The 24,241-nt window shown below is 38.4% G+C and overlaps 1 protein-coding gene across 1 annotated transcript in view; it reads left to right on the forward strand.

Moving 5' to 3' along the window:
- Window positions 1-1,333: 1,333 nt before the first annotated feature.
- The window catches only part of GUCA1C (guanylate cyclase activator 1C), a 36,910-nt gene continuing 14,002 nt past the window's right edge, over window positions 1,334-24,241 (forward strand). The window contains exon 1 of the mRNA XM_036388195.2: window positions 1,334-1,537. Within this exon, the coding sequence (XP_036244088.2) occupies window positions 1,334-1,537 (204 nt within the window). The remainder of the gene's footprint in view (window positions 1,538-24,241) is intronic.

Raw genomic sequence — 24,241 nt, forward strand, 5'->3', positions numbered from 1 at the left:
GGACTCATGATATGTCCAACAGTAGCGTTCAGTTCCTTCGCCATCTTGAGACCAAATTTGTCTCTCCTGACTGGTGACACTGCTTTTGCAACTGAGCAAGCAGGAGCCTCGGCCAGAGGAAGATTGATCTCATGCAGCTGCACAGCACTTGAGGACAATGGGACTGTGCCCTGCTCTCCAGAGCAAAGCTGCTCAAGTGGTGCTCAGCTTCCTCGGGTGAGACATCACTGCAGGGCCACTGGTGAGACCAGCACCTTGGCAGTAGCCTTAGGTGGAACAGCTGTACTTTTACGTTCCATCAGTTTAGTTTCAAACTACTGTATGCCATAGTATCTGCTGTAGGGCTTAAATGCTGTAAACCTGTACATTGCTATGTACTGCAATACAGCACAGCCATTATGATACTACAAGTTTCCACAAACAATTTTGAAGCAGCAGAAGCAGCAGTCCTGCACCCCCCATACTGCTGGCCACCCTTTTCCACCTTCACTTTTTCTGTTCTCTTGTAAAACCCACTATTGTGACACCAGGCAATGCAAAAATGTAAGCAATGTTTTCTAAAGCTAACTATATTTATTCATATTCAGTCTTATTGCAAGCTTTTCCATGGATCTGTTCTAACACTTGTCCCCAAGTGCTATCACAAACTCTTCTGCTGGCCTAAGGGAAGGGAAAGGATGGGATTGAAAGAGCAATGTCAGTGGGGAAGCAATTTTCAAGACAACATTGGCTTACAGGAGACTCAGTTGCTAGTAGAACTGCTGTCTAAAGACAACAAGTTTTTTGTGTTTAGTATACAGCTACTTTCAGTTTTTTCAGGTTATCCAAGTCAAATTGTGTTGCAGTTCTGACCTGTAAGGTAAGATTTGGATCACCATATATACAGAAATAATAAAAATGAAAAGTCAGCTGCACAAAATGTATACAAGTATTAAAATGGTTCTAAGTTTTTGTCAAAACTTTATAAATTGTAAAAATGAAGGTTTAGAAACTATCCTCAAAGTTCCTGCCTGTTGCTTTTTCAATATTCATCCAGTTTAAACACCTTTAGCACCACAGATGCCAGTACAAGATGAGAACTGGTATAATCAGTTCATCTGAGGCTCTGCAGACTGACTGTGCACAAAGACTCTAATTAGCTGCTAAAACCACAGGGTACTAAAACTGGGTGCCAGTAATCTTTCTAGGGTGCTATATTTACTTACTCTATCTTGGTAGTGATCTGTAAGAGGTTTAAAGTAGCTCTCAAAGGCAGAGTTGGTGTTTGAATGATCATTGTTTGGAAGGAAGAATCAACATTTGGATGAATTGATACTGAAAAAGATTACCTGGTATGTTTGATGCAATGGGTGCTGCTGGATCAGCAGATGACATTAATGCTATGGAAATTCATCACTGGTACACAAAGTTTATGAAGGAATGCCCATCTGGACAGCTTTGCCTGCATGAATTTAAGCATGTCCTAGATCTACATGGACTTACTCCTGAAGCTAACAACTATGTTGAACAAGTATTTCACACATTTGACATGAATAAGGTAAGAATTCATTCTTGACTTCTGGGCTTTCTTATGGCTGTATCATTTGATGCACTCAGAGACATGTCTCAGTGAGCTGCAAACTCCCTGCTCAGAGGTAATTGAAGGGATTCAATAGAAAACTCCAAGCAGATAACCAAGAATGGCTGGCAAATAATGTTGAATGCTTTGTTCCCAGTACATTCAGCCAATTTGAAAGTTTCATACAGTCATTCTAATACATGCTAATGGTTTCTCATCTTTGAAAACCAGATTTTTATAGTTATTTTCAGTGTGCATTAATAATTGAATTTTTTATTTATATAGCTGCTTGAAAAATCTTTCTAAGGCAGTGAGTGTTCAGCTGGATCCATAGGTATTAATGTTTTCAGTTTATGCAACATAGGCACAACATGATTCCTTCTGTCGCGAGATTCATTCTGAACACCTTCTGTGGCCTAATTCGGTATCAGTCAATCCCCCTTTTCCAAAGGCACATCTGTTTGGTTTTGATCCATCATCCCAGTTTTAATGCTTAACATCCTAGGTCCTGCTAAAGACCTGTCCAGCAGCTGTTAGATGCATTGCTGTCTTATGTTATTCCAATGCAGCCTTCGTACAGGTTTCTGCTGGCCACGAGACTCACCCAGAGTTATTTTCCCCTTAAGCCACAGTAACACTTTCTACCAAATGTGACAAAAGGAGTGAAGAGTCATCTGTAATCCCTGAAAGAGTCACAGAAATTAGGTTTAGGCTGAATTGTCAATAATACAAACTAAGCTTTCAGCTAATAGAACATATGGCCCCATCTTGGTATAAAAAAATATATAAAAAAAAATAAAGCATTAATGTTCTCTACCCACATTTTTTATCTCAATGAGTTCAGAGATACAGAATTATGTAATTAATTATACTTATTTCAGAAAATGCTGAGAGTATAAGGTACCTTGTGTGTTTTTACATGCAACAGTGCCTCTGTGCCACGGTTTTCTTGTGTTTCCATAGATATCTCCACTCCCAATTCAGCTTTCTTTTTTGGAATTATGTAATTCTTTCTTCCATAATCCTCAAGGACTCTTCCTATAAAATGAAGGGTCTTCCCACCGCCAATTACTGGATGGTAAATCATACTGAAATTTGATTAAGTAGTATCACCTACTCAATAAATGTGCTAATTACAGATGATGAGCAAACTTCCAGTTTCCCTGACTGGCAGAAATTGTTAATTTGCTGTGCTCTTTTGAATTAAAAATTTGATGCATTAAGTTCTCCAGAAAAGCTTTATGAATGCTAACGTTCCTGGACAGCGCGCATGGACAGTGTCTGAGCTCACCTAAGAGCTTTTCCAGTTTAAGTTGTTTGAACATTTCCAGTTTGTTTAAGCATTAATGTTTAAGCATTTTTGCACTGCAAAAAGCCCTTGACACTTCAGTGATCTTGAAAAATGTGGGGAGCTTTGGGTGTTGGGGATTTTGGCTTTTTATTTTATGAGGGAACATCTTTTTGGTGTTGTTAGTATTTTAGAAGTTCCTACATGCCTTTCTCCCACAACAACTAGCTTATTACCCATGGAGCAGTTTGCTCAAGTCATCTGAGGAATATTAAGATGTGTGCCTTAAACTTCTCAGGCTATATACACATCAGTTAGACTCCTGCTACCAATCAATCTCTCATCCCTTTCTCTGGTATCCCCAGAACTTTTTAATCAATTGGTGTATTTCCACCAAATTTCAAAGAGTAGGCATTTCAGTTAATCACTTCCTAATGTTTTCATAAAATTTGGCAGCTGGGTAGCAGGGACACACCCAGAATGAATGCCTCATTCATGCAGAATTAAGCTTTTATTCATTGTTTAAGGCAACAGTTGGCTGACAAAATGATCAGGCACTTGTTTTCTTTTGCCTAGAGAAAATACAGGATGGAGCTGGGGTACCAGCATTTGGTGTTTTAGGAGACAAAAGACATAGTTTGTATGGGTCAAGCCTTTTGTTTTGCTATTCCCAGAAGGGCTTTTTTAATTAATATACCATGTTAGACAGAAAAAGATGCTTCAGTTTTTTATCAGTTTGGAACTCTTCCCCCCATTTTAATGAAATTTAACAATGATTTGGCCTTTAGGGCTTCATAAAATCCACTGTAAAACTGCTTTTGCTAGGCTTAAAACTTCATTATTTAATAATGTGCTCCCACTAAATAGCTGATGTTCATTTCCTGTTCTGCAAGATGCTGTAACAATCATCTACTAGCTACTACTAATCTGAGGAATAGATTTTATTGTGTGCTTTCTTAATTGATCTGTTGCTCAGCTGCAGCAATAGGACCAGGCAAAGTTATTTAGAAGGCAGAACAGGAATGGCACATTTAGAATCGTCAGTTAAATAAGATTGTATAGTCTATATCCATTTGGAGATGGAAATAAGATGAAGAATGGGGCTTCCATTCCCAGAAAAACGGCTGGCAAGTTTTAATCCCTGCCCAATCTATTTGTATATTTTAGTAGTTGGAAAGACTTAAACACTTAGGAAAATGAATCAAGTGAACCAGAATATTTTATTAGAATGTTTTACGTTCTTCCTTTAAATTATAATTTAAAAGTCTATTTTTTTATTAAATGGCAAGAGTATACCTACATTATTCAGATACAACACATAGCATCTAGATAAGCTGTAGCTCAGTTTTATTCTTCTCTTGCCTTGAATAAAGTCTTGTGAAAGCCTCATTGAAAACCCTGTGGCAAACGAGAACCAGGATCTCTCAAACAATGTGCCAGGATTTCATAAGTTTCCTCTTTGGCATTTACACTGCATCTGTTTCGTTAGACATGATGTGTATATTTATCTGTTGTAATTTATGTTTTCTGTGAACTCATTCTGTGGGGCTTCAGGCTGGTTTAGGGGACTGCTTCACATAACAAGCAGAATGAGCTCTGCTCATACCAGCTTGCCCAGAGAAATGCATTTGTGAGTTCTATGGCTTGGCATGGCTTTCTCAGTAACAGTATCCTCATAGTATTTTTGGTCATTCTGACTGCATCAACATTTCTAACGAGAGCAAGGCTCAGGCAGAGTACAATGGAAAAGAATTTGTCGTCTGGATTCTGGTCTTAATGCACAAGTCCAGCTCAAGACTCCTTTCCATGCTTAGCAGAGACAAAGAATTTTCGAGATGACTCAGCTCTTTCCAAGTTAGATGAACCAAGTCTCTCTGCCCTGCCTCATACATCAAGGGAAAAACAACTTACCTGAGTCAGTAGAAACTAACTCTTGCTTAACAGATTTTTTTTTAAATCAGTTTATGAAAAAATCCTACACGTAAATCAAGGTTCTGAAGTGGCATAACACGTATAGATGTAAAAAGCCATAATGCCATTTTATTTTGACATTGAAAATTGCACCATTAGTTTTCTTTTGTTTTCTTCACCCTGTCCCCTCCAAACACACTCTGCCCTGATTTTCTGCATATTAATTTTCTCTCATCGAGGATCAAATTTTCTCTGCTGCCATGGTGGTAAAAATCACTGTCAGATCTATGACATTAGTGGATGAGGAAAAGAATTTGAGATTAAATTTCTTGCAGCATGCATGCATTTAGATTTTAGGAAGTGAGATTCCAAGCAAACAACAAACTTATGTGAAGGCAAGCTTCTCCCTGAACCTGAAATTGCTGAAGATGACTCTGTCAGCTTCCAGTTTCTATGATAACAAAAGTGCTATGCTTTAAATATTCAAATTTCTATCACTTTATTTTCTGAAAACCCATCACTAAGCCTGTGAACAGAACATGTGTGTTAAGTGGATTATGCAAATGAAGCAATATGATTACTTTTTAGTGTCTCCCCATGCCCTTGCTGTTTCAGAATTATATACATAAAGACATGTTGCTAGTTGTTTTTAACCTTAGGATTATATTAGGAAAAGTACTTATACCATGCTTGGTTTAGATGGGATGTTAAATTGAAGTATGTACTTTTAATTGGAGAGCCATGAAGAATCTGTTTCCTGTAATAAGTTCCCTTCCCAAATATCACTAGCTCTGATTTATACCCTTTCTTCAGGTGCTGTCATGTGAACTTCACCCATGTTTGTATTTAAATAACCTGATGTTTTCTGTGAGACATTTCTGTGAGATCTGAACATTTTTTTCCCGATGCTAATGATGGTGTATTGTCTATTTCAAGTCTAGCAAGAGTACCAAGGCTGCAAACCTGACACAAGCTCTTATATAACATAAGCATAAATGTTTTGTCTTCAAGAGAGTCCCTGCAGAAGCACCTGAGAACATGTCAAAGTCACTCCAGACAAAGAGAAGGACCCACCTATTGACAAGCTCTTTAAAAATCTCTTAAACGAGTTTGTTTCCTTGTAGGTGGGGATGGATGAGAGCCTTAAAACCCTCAGGTTTTCCCCTTTCACTACAGGTGGGTTGTGTGAATATTTTTGTCTTCAGGCTCCTTTTTCAAAATTATTTTCCCCACCATTTCTAAAGTAAATTCTGTTCAGAGCTGCATTTTCAGACAGTTACAATGAATCTTTGCTGGTTTTCTTCTTTATTTTATCATAGCATTTTTTTCTTATTTAGAAAGCTTGTAAAAGAATTATGCAGCTGAGCTGAGCAAACCTGTTTTACTTCCCTATTCACCTCTTATAAAAAACAACTTTTAAGGCTAGGTGGTGGAACGCAGGCAGACTCCAATTTTTGCATAGATCAGAAAGATTTTTTTACTTCAAGAAGATAAATTGAAAGAATTTATAAGTGCAGTCAAATAAAAAACAGGAATAAACAGGAATAAGTAGATAACAGCTTTTGAGGGGAGGGAAGAAACAAGTGAAATGTAAAAAAAGTAAAATTTACAAAATCAAGGCACAAGTATAAAGAGATTGGGAATAAATGTTCAAGGAGTGGAAGGAGGAAATAGTGCCTCACCCCTTCTTTGTACATTAATTGAAACCCTTGTGGAACTGAAATGCCAGCTACGGGGAAAAATTGTTGAAAAGATTGTTAAAATCTTAACCAGAGATTCATTCTCCATCAGAAAGAGAGCTGATAGTTGGACAGAAACAACACACAGGAATAAATATGGTTGTTTGCTCACTGCAGTGAGAGGGAGAGAGGGCTGGCAGTGGCAGCCTCAAGATCCAACCCCTGGAGGTGTCTCTTCACAAAGCCTCTCCAGTGTTCCAGAAAAGCACTGGAACAGGGATTACTGAACCCAGAAATACCAGGGCGCTCTTTAGCAGGAACACGAGCCCTTGTCTTGCGAGCCCAGGCCACTAGGCGATGCCAGTGGCTCAGCGTCTGCTCACTTCGGGAAAAGACTTCAGGCAGCAGGAAGGAAAACGTCTCCAATCAAAACAACGGCCCCTAATTAGGGAAGACAGACTCATCTTTTAATTAAATGTTTGCTATTGGCTTGGCTTTCCTTTTTCCAAAGTGCTTAACTCAGGGGACTCTATTGCTATAAAGAAAAAAAATTAAAAATAAAATTCAGATTTCTTGCAAATAGCCGTGCTGTGTAGGCAGCTAAAAACAGGAAACCAGGATTTAGAGTTGTTTAAGGATCTATATGTAACATTATTAACTGGAAAAATCCAATTTGTCTAAGTTGAAAGCCTTCACAAAAACAAGCTGTGGCATCAAAACATTGTTGGGGGTGAGAGTGTATTTGGATCTATTACCATTAACATGAAGATTTCTGGAGATCTCCCATCTAGTTCATCAGCATGGAAAAGTTCCATGATTTTTTTCTTCTTAGTTGTCCCAGTTGGAGCCAGGACATTTCATTGGCCTCTCAGATTTTCTCTGGATGAGAGGACTCTTTCACTTCATTTCTAATAAGACCACTGAAAAGTAGCAGGTTAGCAATAGCAGGGATTGTTAGTCCCACTTGCAGTTCCCTGGAAAAAATTCTTTACAAGTGAGTTTAGGAAAATCAATGAATTCACAATAGCTACTAAAAGAAAGTATTCCTGACTTATTCTCCTGAAAAAGGAGGATGCACCTCTTTGGCAGCTAGAAACTTTGATGAAAATAACAGCTTCAGCAGTGGGTCTTCATTGTTACTTATGAACTAAAAAATGGAAAATGTAAAATTGGTATCTCAGAGCACTTCCCATAATCATTGAAACTAAAGGAACGGCACTACAAATGGTTCTGTGGAAAGGGTAAGACTTGTTATTTCATTATGCTTGCTTGGCTGGTTATTTATAGGTACAGGCACACTGTAGCCAACACCCACAAAATTACATCTGTAACTGGTTTGATGACCAAAAAACCCTCTTAGACTGGGCTCTGCACAACTAAGATAAGCACAGTTGACTTTCTCATCACCAAGATATGTTTCACTGAGCTATACTCCTAATCTCCATGTCAGGAATAATGAAGCAGTACTACAAAAAGAAATCAGACCTAATAGGCTCTTACAGATGTATTGCTTTAATGGTCACTGCTTTCTTTATCAGTTTTAAAGCTATACAAAAACTCAAGGAGTTAATTGTTTGTGCAACTATGGTAGGAAGCATACAAGTAATGTGGCTGTGAACTAGCAAAGTTGGGCCAGTGCATGACCAGTGTTTTCAATGAAAGAATAATTCAGCATTTGTGTGTCCCACAATGGTGCCAGGGTTTAAATGCCAGAGAAAGCAGCAATGACCTCTCTTTTCCCCATCCCCACTCTTGAGTTAGTAAGAATTTGTGAGTCCTCTTACCTAGGGCTGGGGGTTGTGTCCTACTAGAAATTTGTCTCAGTGGGGCAAAATCTTTCTGGTTTATAAAGGAGAGAAGTACAGCCCTTAAAAGCAAGCTACATTCTCATGAAGATAAAAGAAAAAAAGGTCAGCTTGGTCATCCTCCTTGTATCATGCATAGAAGAAATGCAGAGGAAGCTTTTAGAAGCTAAACACTCATTCAAATTGTTAGAAAACTGTAGAGTAGTCCGTAGGGAGAAGATGGTGATGGTTGGGTCCTAATAGTTTGGGTCTTAAAAATCAAAAAAAGCAAACAACGAAAAAAGAAAAAACCCTTAACAGTGAAAGCCTTCAGAGGTAAATTTTCTCACTAGGATAGGTCATTTCAGCTTTTCTGGGAGGATAGCCTTCTCTTTCCAAAATTTTATGTCTTGTCCATTTGGGCTGTCTAGGTAGTCTCCCTGAAAACACCTCAACCAGATCTGCTTGAGCTGGGAGGTAGGTTGCATCTACCTTAAGAGACATAAATGGACTCTGAAGTTGGCTACAGATGATGAGTGGCCACATGCCTATGGGGAGTTGGAAGGTACTAGAGGGACATGGCAGGATAGGGGGAAGAAAACCATGCTCTGAAGTCAGGGACATGGGAATGCCTGCAATGGTGCTTCCTCTGGTCCTGCCCACACAGAGCCCCTCTGCTACTGAAATGAGCAGTGGCAGATCTCCATATGCACCCAGCACTGGTAGGATCCAGAACTTGATAGCAATGGAGTGCTGGAAAGAGAGGGATGGAGAAAGAGAGAAATGGAGCAAAGTATAGAGGCACAAGGTGAATCACACAAGTGAGAGATGTGGCTTTTTTTCAGAGAAAACACCACATAGAAATTGCCAAGGAAGGAAACAGAAAGTGAGGCCGATTGAGCTGGAGCAGATGCAAGAAGTTAATTGGCAAAGATGACATGAATTTAGACAAAAATCTGTATATAAGCTTTTTATTCAAATACATATAAAACTTGGCATTTGCCACTTCATACAATAGTAGTTCTCTTTGTTGTATTACACTTCAAAGAGGTAGCGTTCAGCTGCATCCATCAGAGGGGAAAGATGTGTGTCCTCCTTGCTCCACAACACAGGGATGTAGTACGGGCTGCCTACTGCCAAGGTACCACTGTTTTCACAATACCCAAGAGAAAGTCATCTTTATTATTTTAGTTTTCTGCTTTTTTTATATTTCAAGTTTGTCCTTGATCACCCTGCTGGGAAGTTTTGTTTTGTTGTTGTTAGGAAAATTAATCCACAAACATGAGAGGTTTATGTCCAAAAAGGAGACAGAGGAGTCCTTTTACTTTATTCAAATAAAGGCAGAGGTCATGGGGCATTCCCCTGGGATCTCTCGAATTTTTGGAGGATGCAGCCTCACTTTTTATCCTAATTTCCCAGCCGCATTTCGCTTTTCTCTTTCCCATTGGCTGAGGTATTTGAGAGGTACAGACTTCCCGAAACACCTGATTACCGAAGATTTCTCTCTAATTTTAATTTTTAATTTTTAATTCTTATGGAATTTTTTAATTCTTATGGAATTTTTTAATTCTTATGGAATTTAGGGTTTTTCCCCATTGTTTCTTTCATCTTTCAATATCCAATTTAATTTATCAGCAACCCTAAAGTTTATTTGTAAAAGCAAGTATCTTTTTCCATTCTTCAATCAGTGGAATCCTTCCTATTGTTTCTTTTATCTCCCAGTGCTAGTTTTACCTAATAGCAGACCCACAGCTTATTTGTAAAGACAAATCTGCCATTTCTCTCATTGTGATGTGGGTTTTTATTTTTAAAGGCTCAAACTCTATTTTCAACCTCTGTCAAAAAACTACCTTTTTTCACTTGTAAAGAAATCTAAATTACATGATATCTTCTAAAACTAAGAACTTGTAAACCATTTTCAGAGCAGAACTAAGGAATCTGTTCTTTTTTTCTCATGGTTCCCTACAGAGACAGTTTTGCTTTACCTGCATTGTGCATTTTCTGTGTGCCTATGTTGTTGCATTGATTGTCCTTGAACCAAAAATCTTTATTATGGAACTAGCATTTTCAAGGTAAGTGTGTAGTCCCAATTTTGTCTGTTTATATGATTTTTTTGATTCCCAGGAAATTGTGCAGGTTCCAGAAAGGTTCTTGGCATATCAATAGATTCTGTAATTTTATCTTCACCTTTAAGAATCAGCTTTGTTTGGTACAGATAGCTCATCAGGAATTGTTTCACTGTCTTTTCTATACACAAAGTAGTCTGTACACCGATTGTTTCAGCATTCCTTGATATGTCTTTGCTATATTAATTTATTCTGTTTGGCTCCACATTGTTATCAATTTTCTATATTTATTTATAAATAGAAATGCTCCAATGCCCTTGACTTCTGGAACAGATTATTTCTATAGAATTTCTACTGTCTCAGCACATGCTTTGTCTGTAGCTCATTAAGTGCCGTCAGACTATGCAGAGGGTTATAAATTTTTGTCTTTTTGTGCCCCATAAAACTCACCTTTCTTTTTATGTCAGATGTTATATCAACCAAATTATACCGTTCTAGTCCCCTGCTAAAGGTGAGGGATGCTGTGAGACAGAACTGTAAATCAGATCATTTTTTACCCAGGCATTTTTGCTGTCTTTACAGGTGTTTTAGTTATTCCTATTAAGCTGAAGGGATTCTGAAAAAAGGTATTACTTTAAAAGCATTCCAACCTTGACTTAGCATTCTCTTAAAAGTCTTTTGCCAGAATGTACAAAATCTGACACAAAGTTGGACTTCTAAGGCCTTTCTTTAAGGCAGTGCAGCAGTCTCTCATGTGCCTCAATCACTCTGGGCACACTTCCCCAAGACTTGCTATTTGGAAGCAACAAACAGAAGTAATGTATGATTTTTTCAGGGGGAGAAAAGAGGAGGGAGGGTAGAGGGATCAGTATGTGTGAGCAACTCCCAAGTTCCCTGTGCCTAGAATGAAATCCAGTGACCAGTGTCTGTACAAGATCATGTGAAGATATGGAAGGGAACTGTTATTGCCCAGGAGAAAGAAAGAAAAGAGGAAGGATGACTAGCACTGGGTGACTTATTGATGGATAGTTCTTATTTTCAGCCTGCTTGTCTTGTTTCTGACACTCTGTTGTCTTGGTTTCATCTGGGATAGAGTTAATTTTCTTCCTAGTATCTGGTACAATTTTTGATTTAGTAGGAGTAATATTGATAACACACTGATGCTTTTGTTGTTGCTGTGTAGTGTTTATCCTAAGTAAAGGACTTTTCAGTGTCTCATGCTCTGCCATTGAGGAGGTACATAAGAAGCTGGGAGGGATCACAGCCAAGACAGCTGACCCAAACTGGCCAAAGGGATACTCCATACCATGGAATGCCATGCTAAATATATAAACTTAGGGGAGCTGGGAGGGGCCAATTGCTGCTCAGGGACAGACTGGGCATCTCTTAGAGGGTGGTGAGTAGTGTAGTGTACACCACTGGTTTGTCTTGGGTTTTATTCCTCTCCTGCATTATTATTATTAGTTACTATATTATTTTATTTCAATTATTAAACTATTCCTATCTAAACTCACTAGTTCTACCAGTTTTTTTCCTATTCTTCTCTCCATCCCACCAGGGGCAGGATGGGGTGAGAGTGAGAGCACAGCTTCCTACAGTACTCAGTTGCCACTTGAGGTTAAAACATGATACCTGTCTTTGCTGTTTGACATAATCACTGGTCATTTCTTTAAGAGCAGGGCAGGATGGCTGAAGAAGAAAGTTCAGAATTGTCATCAGACTGTCCATCCCCAAGAGGTTGGTCTGCTTTCCTTTCACCTCCCTTGTCCTTGCATCCCCTTCATTCACTCTCAGTGTTCTATCCAGCACACACCTGCAGATGAAATGCCTACACAGGGTGTGTTCCCATCATCTCTCACTCATTGGGATCACACAGCAGGTCTAGGGCTGGGATGTGGTCTCTGCAGAAAAGGCAACACACTGACTATCTACTTTGTTCTATGTTCTTTGCCTATTGAACCAGTTTGGGCTCAAGTGATGGCAATGTCTGTATCTTTCTGTTTGGTCTTCAGAGGTTCATTGGCACCTGAGAATTGTCCAAGGTTTCTTACTCAAATGCCATATTTTGAAGTATATGATAATAAACTTGTTGATGTCCTTGTGGAGAGAGCTGAAGCACAGACCATTAGGAGTATGGGAGTCCTTCTCAAAAACTGACCTGATCCTGTCATTGTTCTCTGACTGAATTCAGACTGGAGAATGGTTGCCATTTTTCATGGGCATTCACCACCTCACAGGACTGTGCTCTTAAACTCCCCTGATTATAAATGGAAAGGATGAGTGGCAGTGTCTTGTTTCTGTATCACTAACATTCTACATATTCACACTGTTATTTATAGCTCCTCATTTCTTTGGCCTATAGTAACGCCCCTGAGCTGCTCATCTCCTTGTATAAAAGCTAATCAGTACAGAAGTATTACTGATACCTAACCCCTTCCCTGAGCCTATGGAGGAAGAAGGAATTCAGCTCCTGAAAGCTGTAAAATAAAAAGCAGGACTACAGCACTGACCAAGAGCAAACCTGTTTTTAATTTACTTACCAGACTAAGTTGAGTCCTGTTAAGGAAGTTCCTGTAAAACATTCATCTTCCACTCAAATTCTGTTACAAGGCTGCTGACCAACACCACGTCTGGAAACCCATGCTGAGAGGGAAGAAATAGGATATGATTTGCACATAAATACAAGATCCCACACAGCATATATATGATAAAAAGTACATCAAGGAGGAATCCACAGGGCTCAATTTTTAGAAAGGCTTAATCCACTTACAGCAAAGAGGACGTAATTACAGGTATTGCTGTTTGCACTCTCAACTTTTCCATCCTTATTTGCAGCAAAAATTATAGATATTCCTTACAACTATTCCAGAATTAGACTCTGTGTGTTGTTAATGGTTTGTACATAATTCAAAATCAATCACTTTTATAATATCCTCTTTATTTTTTTAATAACAGGCATGTTTGTAGTCAATGGAAGCATGGTGAACTATAATTTGACCATGGTGCTCTTTGCCACAATTTGAAATCCCATCTATTTTAGACTTGGGCATTAAAGGTAATCTCATGAGTAGAGATAGGCACTACATAAAAATAGAAACTTATGCTGTAAGATGTTTAACGTAGCCATTTAAAAGCCATATTAACCTGAGCTGTGGTCATGAGCAAGACTTTGAACCTGGGAGATAGAAATGTGAACAGACAAAAAGGGACGCTTACTGTGTAACAACATGGGCTCCCAAGAATCTGTACCAGATCCCCCTGCACAGATGCACCATTATTACAGCAAATTTATGAGAGAATGTCCATCTGGGCTGCTTAGTCTGCATGAATTCAAGAAACTTTTGGATCTTCAAGGGCTGGATCCACAGGGAGACCTATACATTAAACGAGTGTTTGATATCTTTGATCTGAACCAGGTAAACCTTCTTTTCTTTTTGTTTTTGGGGTTTTTTTTTTTGTTTTTTTGGGGTTTTTTTTTGGTTTTTTTTCTTTTTTTTATCTCATACTATTGCTTTGTTTGTGAGTTGTAGTCTGCAGGCTCTTTTTTGTGCTATCCTCCCAAAACTGCTCTTTTGGACAGGTTTGCCATTAAGGTGCACTAGAAGAGAAAAAGTGAGACTTTGCTTTGAGGGTTTGGATTAGGACTTTGTTAGTACTTTCTAGGGACACTTAAAAAAATTTCAGGAAACAATTCTTAAAAAGAGAGGTAATTTCCAGATTTCCAGTCACCACAGGAGAAAGCATTCCCCCCTGCTGTCTTCTCCCTTGTCTGTATTTTGTAATTCTTGGAGTCACATATACCAGACCACTGAGGGGTGTCCTGTTTGATTACACATACTGGGTATGTTGGAATGCAGTCCATTCACCAGAGAAGGTCATGTGTGTCCAGATGGTGTCTTAGTGTAGCACCTCTACCAGTTCCTACAGATATCCTTTCTTTTCAGGTGTTTCATAACTAGTTTTTCTAAAAATTTCAGCTTTCCACATAATGTGGAGTTGAACAGCAAGGACATCCCAACCTGTAGATCAGTTTCTAAGCAAAAAGAAAAATGAGGAAATAAACCCCCAGAAAACAGAGTAGAAAAATAGGTATTAAAAAGTAGAGCAGCTGGGAATCAAGCTAAAGTGCAGCAAAGCTCAGAAATCTATGCTGATCTATAGCCTGTGAGTATTTGTAAAGGTATGTTAGATATTGATACCAACCTTGCTAGGGAACGATGTCAGGCAAATGAAACTAAAACTGGCATATTTGAGACCAACAGATATTTTTATTCAGAAAAAAATGAAAAGGAGCAATTTAAGATGCAAGATGTGCCCATGGCAATTTTTCACAGAGCTTTACAGATTTGCTGTATTTTAATTTCTATTCAGTATAATGATTGTATTACTTTTCTTTTTCTAGCATTGTTAAAAGCACTCCATTTTCATAAATTTAATTTTTTTATTTATTACCATAATGAATCACCACTATGTTTAAGGAATACTTTTAGAAACAAGAAGCATTGATCAAATGCTTTTCAAATACACGGCTGTGATGTTTTTTATGTGATTAAGCTGAGAAAAATGTGGCAACAGCCAGCTTCTTAGGGCAGGAAGAAAGGAATGTTGTATGTTGTTGATGAGGTAAAATAAGAGGATCTCTTTATTCCACATACTCGCTTTTTGTCTTTATAAGCTTTCTACAGATTTTTCTCTGCCCCAGGTTTTTTGGCAAAAATGTAGGATTTCATCCTGAAAAATTTTTAATTAAGTATAGATGCATGAAGAGTGGTCAATGGGTGGCTGACTGGGGGTATCACACTATGGGCTCTCAAATGGCAGCTATTATTGTACAAATAAGGGGTCTGTGACATTATGTCAGAACATTTAGGCATTGTGCTATATTAAACAGATGAGAATCATTCATCTTCAAGACACAGAAGTTATTGGATGTAAGTGCATAATGCACAAATTCAGAAATAATTTGGTCATTTTTGCTTGCATTCAGTTCCTTCGGTACTTTAAAAGCTTCTGTGGTGTTAAGATCAAAATTTTGCTTCTTTTTCTGCCACATTCTGTTGGTGATAGAGAGAGACGGGGAGACTGACTCAGTGACCAGAATTCTAACGGTGATCAGAGTCAGATTTTATTGTGGGATACAAAAACTTATATACTATTTCAGGGAGACTAGTAATGTGTACTACAATGATTAGGTTAAAATCACATACACAAACGTATACATATAACAACATGTCTTGCTTGCAGAGTTTAATGAGATTTTCTTTCTCTGGTAAACCTGTCTGATTGAATCTTCTTGCAATCTAGGTCTAATTTTCAAAGTTCTTTTTGCTTTTGCCAAAGCATCCTGTTATCAAATCTCTTGTGTTAACCAGGTCCAAAATCCATAGTCTGTCTTGTGTCTCCTAACACCCCAATAACATTCTTTTCTGGTTTTTGCTTCCTAATCAAGGGGTCACTTTCCCAGTGACTGGCGGAGTATACAAAACTTCTTGATAGAAATTATTTCCTTTGTCTTAAAAGTATTCTTCATACAAAAGTGCTGTTATAAATAGATGGTTGGCAAACTTGAACCTCCTCCCATGCTTCCCCCAGCTTTTATAGACTTTTTATAGATATATGACCTGATTTTTTTCCTGCTCTAACCATGGTTTAATAGTGGACTTTTACAGTTTAAAATTGTTATGACTTCTATTGCTGAAGATTATAAAAATCATATAGTTTAGGGACTAGTTTACAGCTGATCTAAATATAGAGAAACCCGATATGGAAAACTTGAGTCATTTAATGCAGTCTTCTCAGCATAAAATGCATTTTTCACATGTAGGCTTCCATTTTCTCAAAATAGGAATCTGCTCAGAAAGCTCTGCTAAAGAGTTAGTCCTGTGATTAATCTACAATTCCAATTATAGCAGCCTAATGCCTTGAGTTAATCTGAGGACATCCATGTCTGGAGGTATTTAATATAGATCAAGATGGTAAAAAACATAGATCAAGGTGGTAAAAAACACTCTTGAAAGGTGCATAGATTTTCTCCTCTGTGTTTCATGTGTGCCAGTTTAAAACCTCTAGCATGTAAGGTATGGCATACTGTAGGATGTAACTACAGTAGTGAATTTCACCTTCTCATCAGCTTTGCTGCTTCCAGCTGAAGCCTGTTACACTCTTCACCCTCTTAGGATTTCCAGCAAAAACCCTAAATTTCCAGTAAAATCAAAATAGTTTAAAAGGAATAACAGCAGCATCATAAGATTTTTTTGACAATTTGTGATACATTGAAAGCCCATTCAAAACTCATTACATTCAAGTCATCCATACAAATACCAACAAGAATAGTTGCAAGCCAAATCTTATAATTCCCTGCCTTTCTCTAGGTTAGAGATAAAAAAGTAGTTCAGCTCCCCACTCACAGAAATTAATGGCCAGTGGACAAATAACAGGGAAGGGGACATCTTCACAGAGTAATTTAATGTCATGTGGAAGATTGTGGTCTCCTCTGGTCTCAGCAGCAGGCAAATCATTTCATGCCAATGAGGCAATGGTGCTGTGGCTGTTTGGCTCCTTGAGCTCAGTTGTGTCCCATGCTAATTTGTGTACAGGTACATCTGTGAGGTACAGGTACATCTGTGAGGTGCAGGCACACCCATGAGGTACAGGTGCACCTGTGAGATGCAGGTACACCTGTGAGGTACAGGTACATGCATGAGGTGCAGGTACAGCTATCAGCACTGCACAGGTATTTGTGACTCTGGCTCACCAGAGTGCCCCTGTTCAATGCATAAAGGCCATTTCCAGGCGGGGCCTCTTTCTGTGCAAGGTTAGTGACAAAGTCTATGTCTGAAAACCTTTCTTCTCAAGAACATACTAAATAAGCACTAGTGTGTCTCTTGTGCAGACCACCAGTGGTTTCAGAACTAAATGACCCTATGCACCAGGAACACAGATATCTTTTTAATTTTTTAAAAAATCTATCTATAGATTTTTAGGGGGGGACTACCATGTGACGGTTTTTTCAGACCTTCCTCACCCTTGGTGGAATGCTTTGCTTCTAATTAAACATACAAACAAGCAAACAAAAAAATATGCTAGTGAAGTTTGAAAGCTGTTCTTCATCATCCTTAACAGCATTGAAAAATAAAGGTGCTGAACATCCAGAACTGTAATTGCAAAATTTACTTTCCTTGAGATTCTCACAAGGAGTGCAGAAGGTAACATTTCAGCAAGCATTTTGTTTGATGACTCATACATTAATACTTGTAAGCATTATTTAAATAATGACATTGGCAGGATAATAAGTGGTAGGTTTATCTTTTGCCACAGCTTTCCAATGAAAACTTTCAAAAATAAATTGTTTATTAAAGTACAAGTACAACCAAATTAATTTTTAAAGTATTTCCTTTCTTAGACGTGAAGAGTCCCTTCTTAGAGAAAAATTATCTCAGTCTTCTTTGCCCTTGAGCTATTTGCAATACAAAAAGGATAAATCTGCAAGCACATACAAATACATTTAATTCTTTCTACTTTTTTTCCTTCCCTTGTGTGTCAGTCCACTCATAACTGGCAGTCCTAGTTCATGAATCCTAATGATGAATTTTAGAGAGGAAACAGTTATGTTCACCTAAAATATCTCAGTAGTTGCCAAGTATAATGATGTATATTTGGTTTTCAGTGAGAATATATTTCAGTGCTATTATATCCATCAAAATGATGTTTCACTGATGTTAAAGGAGAAAACATATATAGAAAAATAATGTGTGGTGTATCCATAATACATTGCAAGTGTTATTTGCTCTTAGGCAGAAATAAGGACAAATTCTACAGTCAGCACTGCTACTATGCAACACTTATTCTGAAGTATCTTCTTTCTTTAAATCAGAAACCCAGATCACTGCCATTCATTTCTCATTAGCTTGCAGATAGGTTTTGCCACCACTAAAAATAAAAATTGAACACTGTGATTGACTGATTGATTGATTGAGTTCTTATGACCTCTGAAGGACAAAATTTGCATAGCCATTTAACAAGTGAAGCAATGGACTGAAAATGGGATGCTGCTGTTGTAGTTCTCTTACTGCTTCTTTTGGCATTATTGAAACTAGCTACAGGAATAAGTGTGTGTTGCTTTGTAAGAAAATTGGATTTTAAAAGGTAGAATTACTGTGAAGAGTAAAGAAGATTAATAGGTATGTGGCACTGAGGTAAAATTATAGAAGTTCAAGGACTTTCTGTTAAAATTTATAAAGCATTGGACAGACCACATCAGAGAACACTATTTTCTGCTATTTCTTATGCAGAGATAAAGTTGGTAGATGCACAAAAGCAGACACTCCACAGCAGTTTTAGAAATCTTTAGATAAGGAGCCACCAGCTGATGTCAATCCTTAATCATTTTTCTACTTTGTGTTTTTCATTTAAAATGTAAAGTAGTTGTCTGATAGAGTTCATCTGACATCATTATGCAGATTAGAATTATAAAAAAAGATTTTAAAACGAATCCATTTAAAATATAAAGAAGAAGGATGTTTGATGTAGAACAGATAATAAGAAATGCAAAAATATGTTACTTCAATAGAACTTTATTGTGTGTAGGGATGACTACTTAGCAATGTAAACTAAATCTCAAGTTAAATCCTTTTTTTCCTTTTCTCCTTTTTTTTTTTCCTGAATCATAACTGTTTCCCTTCACTCCTTATACTTTGAACAAAGCTAAGAAGTGTTGGGAGGCAGACCACCTTTCCTTTTTTCTCATCCTAGCTTCTTCCCCACTGTCCTGCTGTGTCTTTATAATTCAAATTATCATGTAGACTTTTCAGCATCTGATTTTGTGTTCTAGATATAAATAGATGTTATCTTCCTTTGGTTATAGGGACATGAATGTGGTTAGCCAAGTACAACATCTTTAGTATTGTAATAGAAGGAAATGAGAGTCATTTGGCCATGAAATTCTCTAATTCTCTCCTGAAATTAAAGCAGTCGTTGCACCTCATATTCCATGAAAAGCCTACAAATGTCCACAGAAAGGTGTCATAATTTTCAGAGGTCTTTTGCTGCTTATTGTAATTTATTCTTCATTTGACTTTCAGCTGTTTTTTTCCTTCCACTTTTTCCACCTTGAGAATTGTGAGAGAGAGAAGAATGTTATTTTCCTCTCTATGAAGCATCTAGTCTAGAGATTCTAGTGAATATATTATTTTGTTAAAGACTGCAGGGCCAAACTGAGCAATTGTTACCTAGCATGATGTGTTAGCTGCTTTCCACATGATCACAGAAGGTATGAAGAGCTCTTAAATGATTAAAAATATAGGTGCTAGAGAGCAATGCTTCAAAAACTACCAGGAACCTAAATATTAAGCATTTCCACTTCTTGTGGGATTAACTATAATAGCTCAGGATAACTTTGCTAACTGTCCTTTCCTGGAAAATAGAATTTTCAGTTGGGCTTCCTTTCCCAGAATGTCTTGCTCTGCTGTGTCCTCAGAACAGCAATGGCTGTTCTGGAATAGCAGCTGTGATATGAATTGTCAGGCTGCCTAAGCAGCCACTTAGCCCCTTTGCTACATCCTTACATGTTCACAGGCATTACCAGAACTGACACAACAAAACTGGGTGCAATAGTTAAAAGAAAGTAAGGATAATAATCAAAGAAACATTTTCCTAAACTTTCCTGAACTACTTTCCTCTTTTGTGTCATGAGTCTCTGAATAATTGAGCAAACATAAGCTCAGCAACACACGTAACTTTAGCGACGTTTTCAGCCTGAAATTACTCCTTGGACCCTTGTCTTATGCTACTCTAACCAACCAGCTTAGGTAAATCAACAAAATTGCAGCAGCAACATCTGCATGACACTGTGGGGCCAATAACCATGTAAACTGATATTATATTGAGGCAGGATGCTTTATGTTATTCCTTTTCCATGGTTCTTGTATTGGCCCAGCACTTCCACTTTGCCCAGAGAAGTCTAACTCTTGCTTTTTCTGATTTTGAAGATTGTGTCACTCTCATAAATGTTTCCAAAAGAAGAAAACCCTAGAAAGCATATTTTTGTTTTATGACAGTCATTGCTATCACATTGTAGTTAGCAATAAAAGCCTGTATGTGAAAAACTTAATCAGCTTCTAAACCAAGAGCTAGAAGAAAATAAGACTCTAGGTATGTCTTAGACAGAAAGAATTCTTCTGTCAGAAGTAACAAAAATCTACAGCTTTTACTTCCTCATATATCTGGACTTTTTGAAGGTGACATGTAAAAATCCTGTTCCCATTAGTTTCAGACACAATCCAACAAAAGCAACAAAGCCAAATCATTTGCTTTTCCTTAATTTGGAGTAATGTTGCATAAAATTATCTCAAATGTAAAGTAACTAGCCTGATTACTGTAAATTAGGAAGTTAAATTATGCTTTGCTGTGTTCAAGGCAGGATAGTTACCTAATTTTTCTCGGTATGCTCAAGTGCCTTTGAAAGGTGCAGTGCCCTGATAAAAAATTCCATGTTCTATGAATATTTCACCAATTTCCAAATACTACTTTATTTATTTACAAACTATACTAAAGAATGCCTGTATTCTTCTTCTAAACTGTCTCCCAAAAATTTTACATTCAATTTTACATATTAGTTCCAAAAAAAAAAAGCACTCTGTAATACTGTAAATACTTCACACAGTTATTGGTGCAATTGCATAACCTTAAGTTTGTTTTCTATTGGTTTGTCACAGGGCACACTGCTGTGATAGTACAAACTTATGCTAGAATAATGTGTCATTACCAGCTAAAAGTCTACATCATTAAATCATCACTTGCTTAATGCAAGTACAGTTGAATTCTTGACTGAAGGATTTAACATTATGAATTTTAAGTTATGAGCTAAAAGTTTTAGACCAGAGGTAATTCCCCAGTAGTGACACAGCACCATCAAGCATGGGAGACCAATTCTTTACATGGGACATTAAAGAAATGCCTGTCTCAGATCTCTCTACAGCACTGCAGAATTCAGTGGCCTTCTTTGTTCTGTTCTTGGTTTATTGGGGTTTTTTTCCATTTCCAAAAGAGTAATCTGAGTTTCCAATAAATGTTTCTCTTTAAAATCTAATTTTTAAAATATTCAAATAGGTAAGTGTTACAGATAAATACTCCATTGACTTTTCCTTGCATCATACAGCCTTGATTTGTAACTGGTTTGGATTAGGTTAGGGTTTCTTTGAAATATTCACTTAAGTGAAAACAAATTAGCATGTATTCTGCAGCTGTCATTGAGTTTAAGAAGCATTTAGAGCATGCCATTATCAGGTAACACTGTAATTTTGTCATGTTATGTGAATAGGCAATGGAAATTTACTTTGGACAATTAATCATAATTATTTTTAAGCATTACTTCAAAAATTATTATGAAGATAAAGGGTAAATTAATTTTAATGGGAAACTGTTCAGGAAAGTGCTTCTATTATTCAAAGAAATTTTAAGATTTCTTTTAAGGCATAATTGTCTTTTTTTCTATTTATTTATACATTAATTAAGAATAAACCAGTTATTATAGTAACAGTCTACTATTATAATACAAGTAGTTTAGACAATGATAGTATATGCATGTAACTTTTAGGAGCTTTCATACATCCCTTGAGACTCACAGAGCATTATATAGAATCACCCAAATCTGCCCAATAGAACATCTTTGCCACTAGAAAACATGTACGTCTTCAATGTACTTTTGTTGGGGGTTAGGATTTTTCCTTTTGTTTCTTTCTCTTATAGAATTTTGTCCCATCTGTTGGTAAGAGACAGACTAACGACTGGTACCTTGTAGGTGTAGAAGAAGGAATTACAAGTGACCTTGCCCCTGATAACTCACAGTTGTACTAATTACCAAAAGAAGAAGAACAGTCTTGCCCTTAATGGGTCACAGCTGTGACTAATAAAGCGCAATAAAAGGGGTGGGCTCCTCTGATTAGGGGGAAGTATAGAGGAAGAAGACCTTGAGAAGGTAGAGGTGCTCTGAAGAAGTAATGATCCAGAGAGACACAATGAAGAATGAAAAAAGGAAGAGAGTTGCTACTGCAAAAGATTTGCTATGAGTTTAGTCTGGGTCTCATAGAGCTGGAGCCTGCGATCATAACTGAGCTAGGTAAAAGCCTGTAGTCAGAGGTAGCAAGGAAACACTTGCAGTCATATTCCAGCAGGATATAGCCAGCAGTCAGTCAGAAAAGCCAACAGTAGGAACTTGCTGTAGTCAGAGTCAGGATGGCTGAGGAGTAAAGAAGAATAAACTGGGACCCTTTCCATATTGTTAAATGACAGTCTATGTCTTGGCTCATTTCTACCCCTAATGAAAGGTCTGCTGTTAACAGAGAGACAAGAGAAATGGCCAAGGTGGAGGAATTTGTGGAAAGGATGGACAGCATGGTAATGATCCTGACAAGGTCAGGTGCACAGGCCAAATGTTGTGGGCCCTGGAAGAGCTAGGGCCATCTCAATACAGCAACTTCATTGCAACAATTAATGCCATGGACAACCAAGAGACAGTGGGTTCCATTGCCAACAGGCTCAGGTATTAGAGAGTATAGTCAATGGCCCAATGCAGGCTCATGTCTCTGCTTTGATTTAGGACCTTAAAGACATTAGGGAGGTGAGGAAGAACAGTGTGGTACCAGTGTGAGTCACAGTCCCCAATATCAGAGCCTGATGTGCACCAGCTAGGGAGAGGGAGTACTCCCCATGAGCTGAGGTTCTTCCTGTGTGACCATGGGGAAGACATGGGAAGGTGGGATGGGAAACCCACTTCTGTCAGGGCAGCACAGGTGTGTGAATTTGAAGAGGAAAAAACGCTTACTGACAGAGTTCTACTAAAGCGAAGGCAGCCTCAGTCTCCCATGACCAAGCTTCCTGGTATAAGAGAAGGGAGGATGATCTGTTGGATCCCCTTGAAGGTACCTCTATCATGTATGCCCAGGAAGAAAATAATAACCAGGGTTAGAGGGGCCCTGCCTCTATCCAGGGAGCGGCATAGGAAAACTGGATCTTCTGGATGGTGTGGATCCGATGGCCTGGCACATCAGAACCACAAAAATACAATGCCTTAGTTGATACTGGTGTGCAGTGTACCCTGATACCATTGGGACATGTGGGGGCAGAACCTGTTTCCATTGCCAGGGTGACGGGGGGATCACAGCAATTGATCCTGTTGGGAGCCAAGGTGAACCTGACTGGGAAAGAGTGGAAGAAACATCCTATTGTGACTGGCCCAGAGGCCCTGTGTATTCTGGGCATAGACTTCCTCCAGAATGGCTATTACAAGGACCCAAAGAGACTCAGATGGGCTTTTGGCATAGCTGCTGTAGAGGCAGAGAACATTAAGCAGTTGAACACTTTGCCTGGACTATCAGAGAATCCTTCTGCAGTTGGACTTCCGAAAGTGGAGGAAAAACTAGTACCAACTGCCACCTTGACAGTGCACTGCTGTCAGTACCAGATAAATTGAGATGCTGTGATTCCCCATCCACAAAATGATCCATGAACTGGAGAGCCAAGGGGTGGTCAGCAAAACCCACTCACCCTTCAACAGTCCCATCTGGCCTGTGCACAAGTTTGACAGAGAATGGAGGTTGACTGTGGACTATTGTGGCTTGAATGAAGTGACTCCACTGCTGAGTGCTGCTGTGCATGCTGGAACTCCAGTACGAGCTGGAGTCCAAGGCAGCAAAGTGGTACGCCACTATTGACATTGCTGACATGTTTTTCTCCATTCCTCTGGCAGCAGAATGCAGGCCTCAGTTTGCCTTCACCTGGAGGGGAGTGCAGTACACCTGGAACCAACTGCCCTAGGGGTAGAAACACAGCCCCACCATCTGCCATGGACTGATCCAGGCTGCACTGGAAAAGGGTTAGGCTCTGGTACATCTACAGTACATCAGTGACATCATTGTGGGAGGGAACGTGGCAATGGAAGTATTTGAGAAAGGAGAAAG

This window comes from Molothrus ater, chromosome 2 (assembly GCF_012460135.2).
Source record: "Molothrus ater isolate BHLD 08-10-18 breed brown headed cowbird chromosome 2, BPBGC_Mater_1.1, whole genome shotgun sequence".
Taxonomy (NCBI): domain Eukaryota; kingdom Metazoa; phylum Chordata; class Aves; order Passeriformes; family Icteridae; genus Molothrus; species Molothrus ater.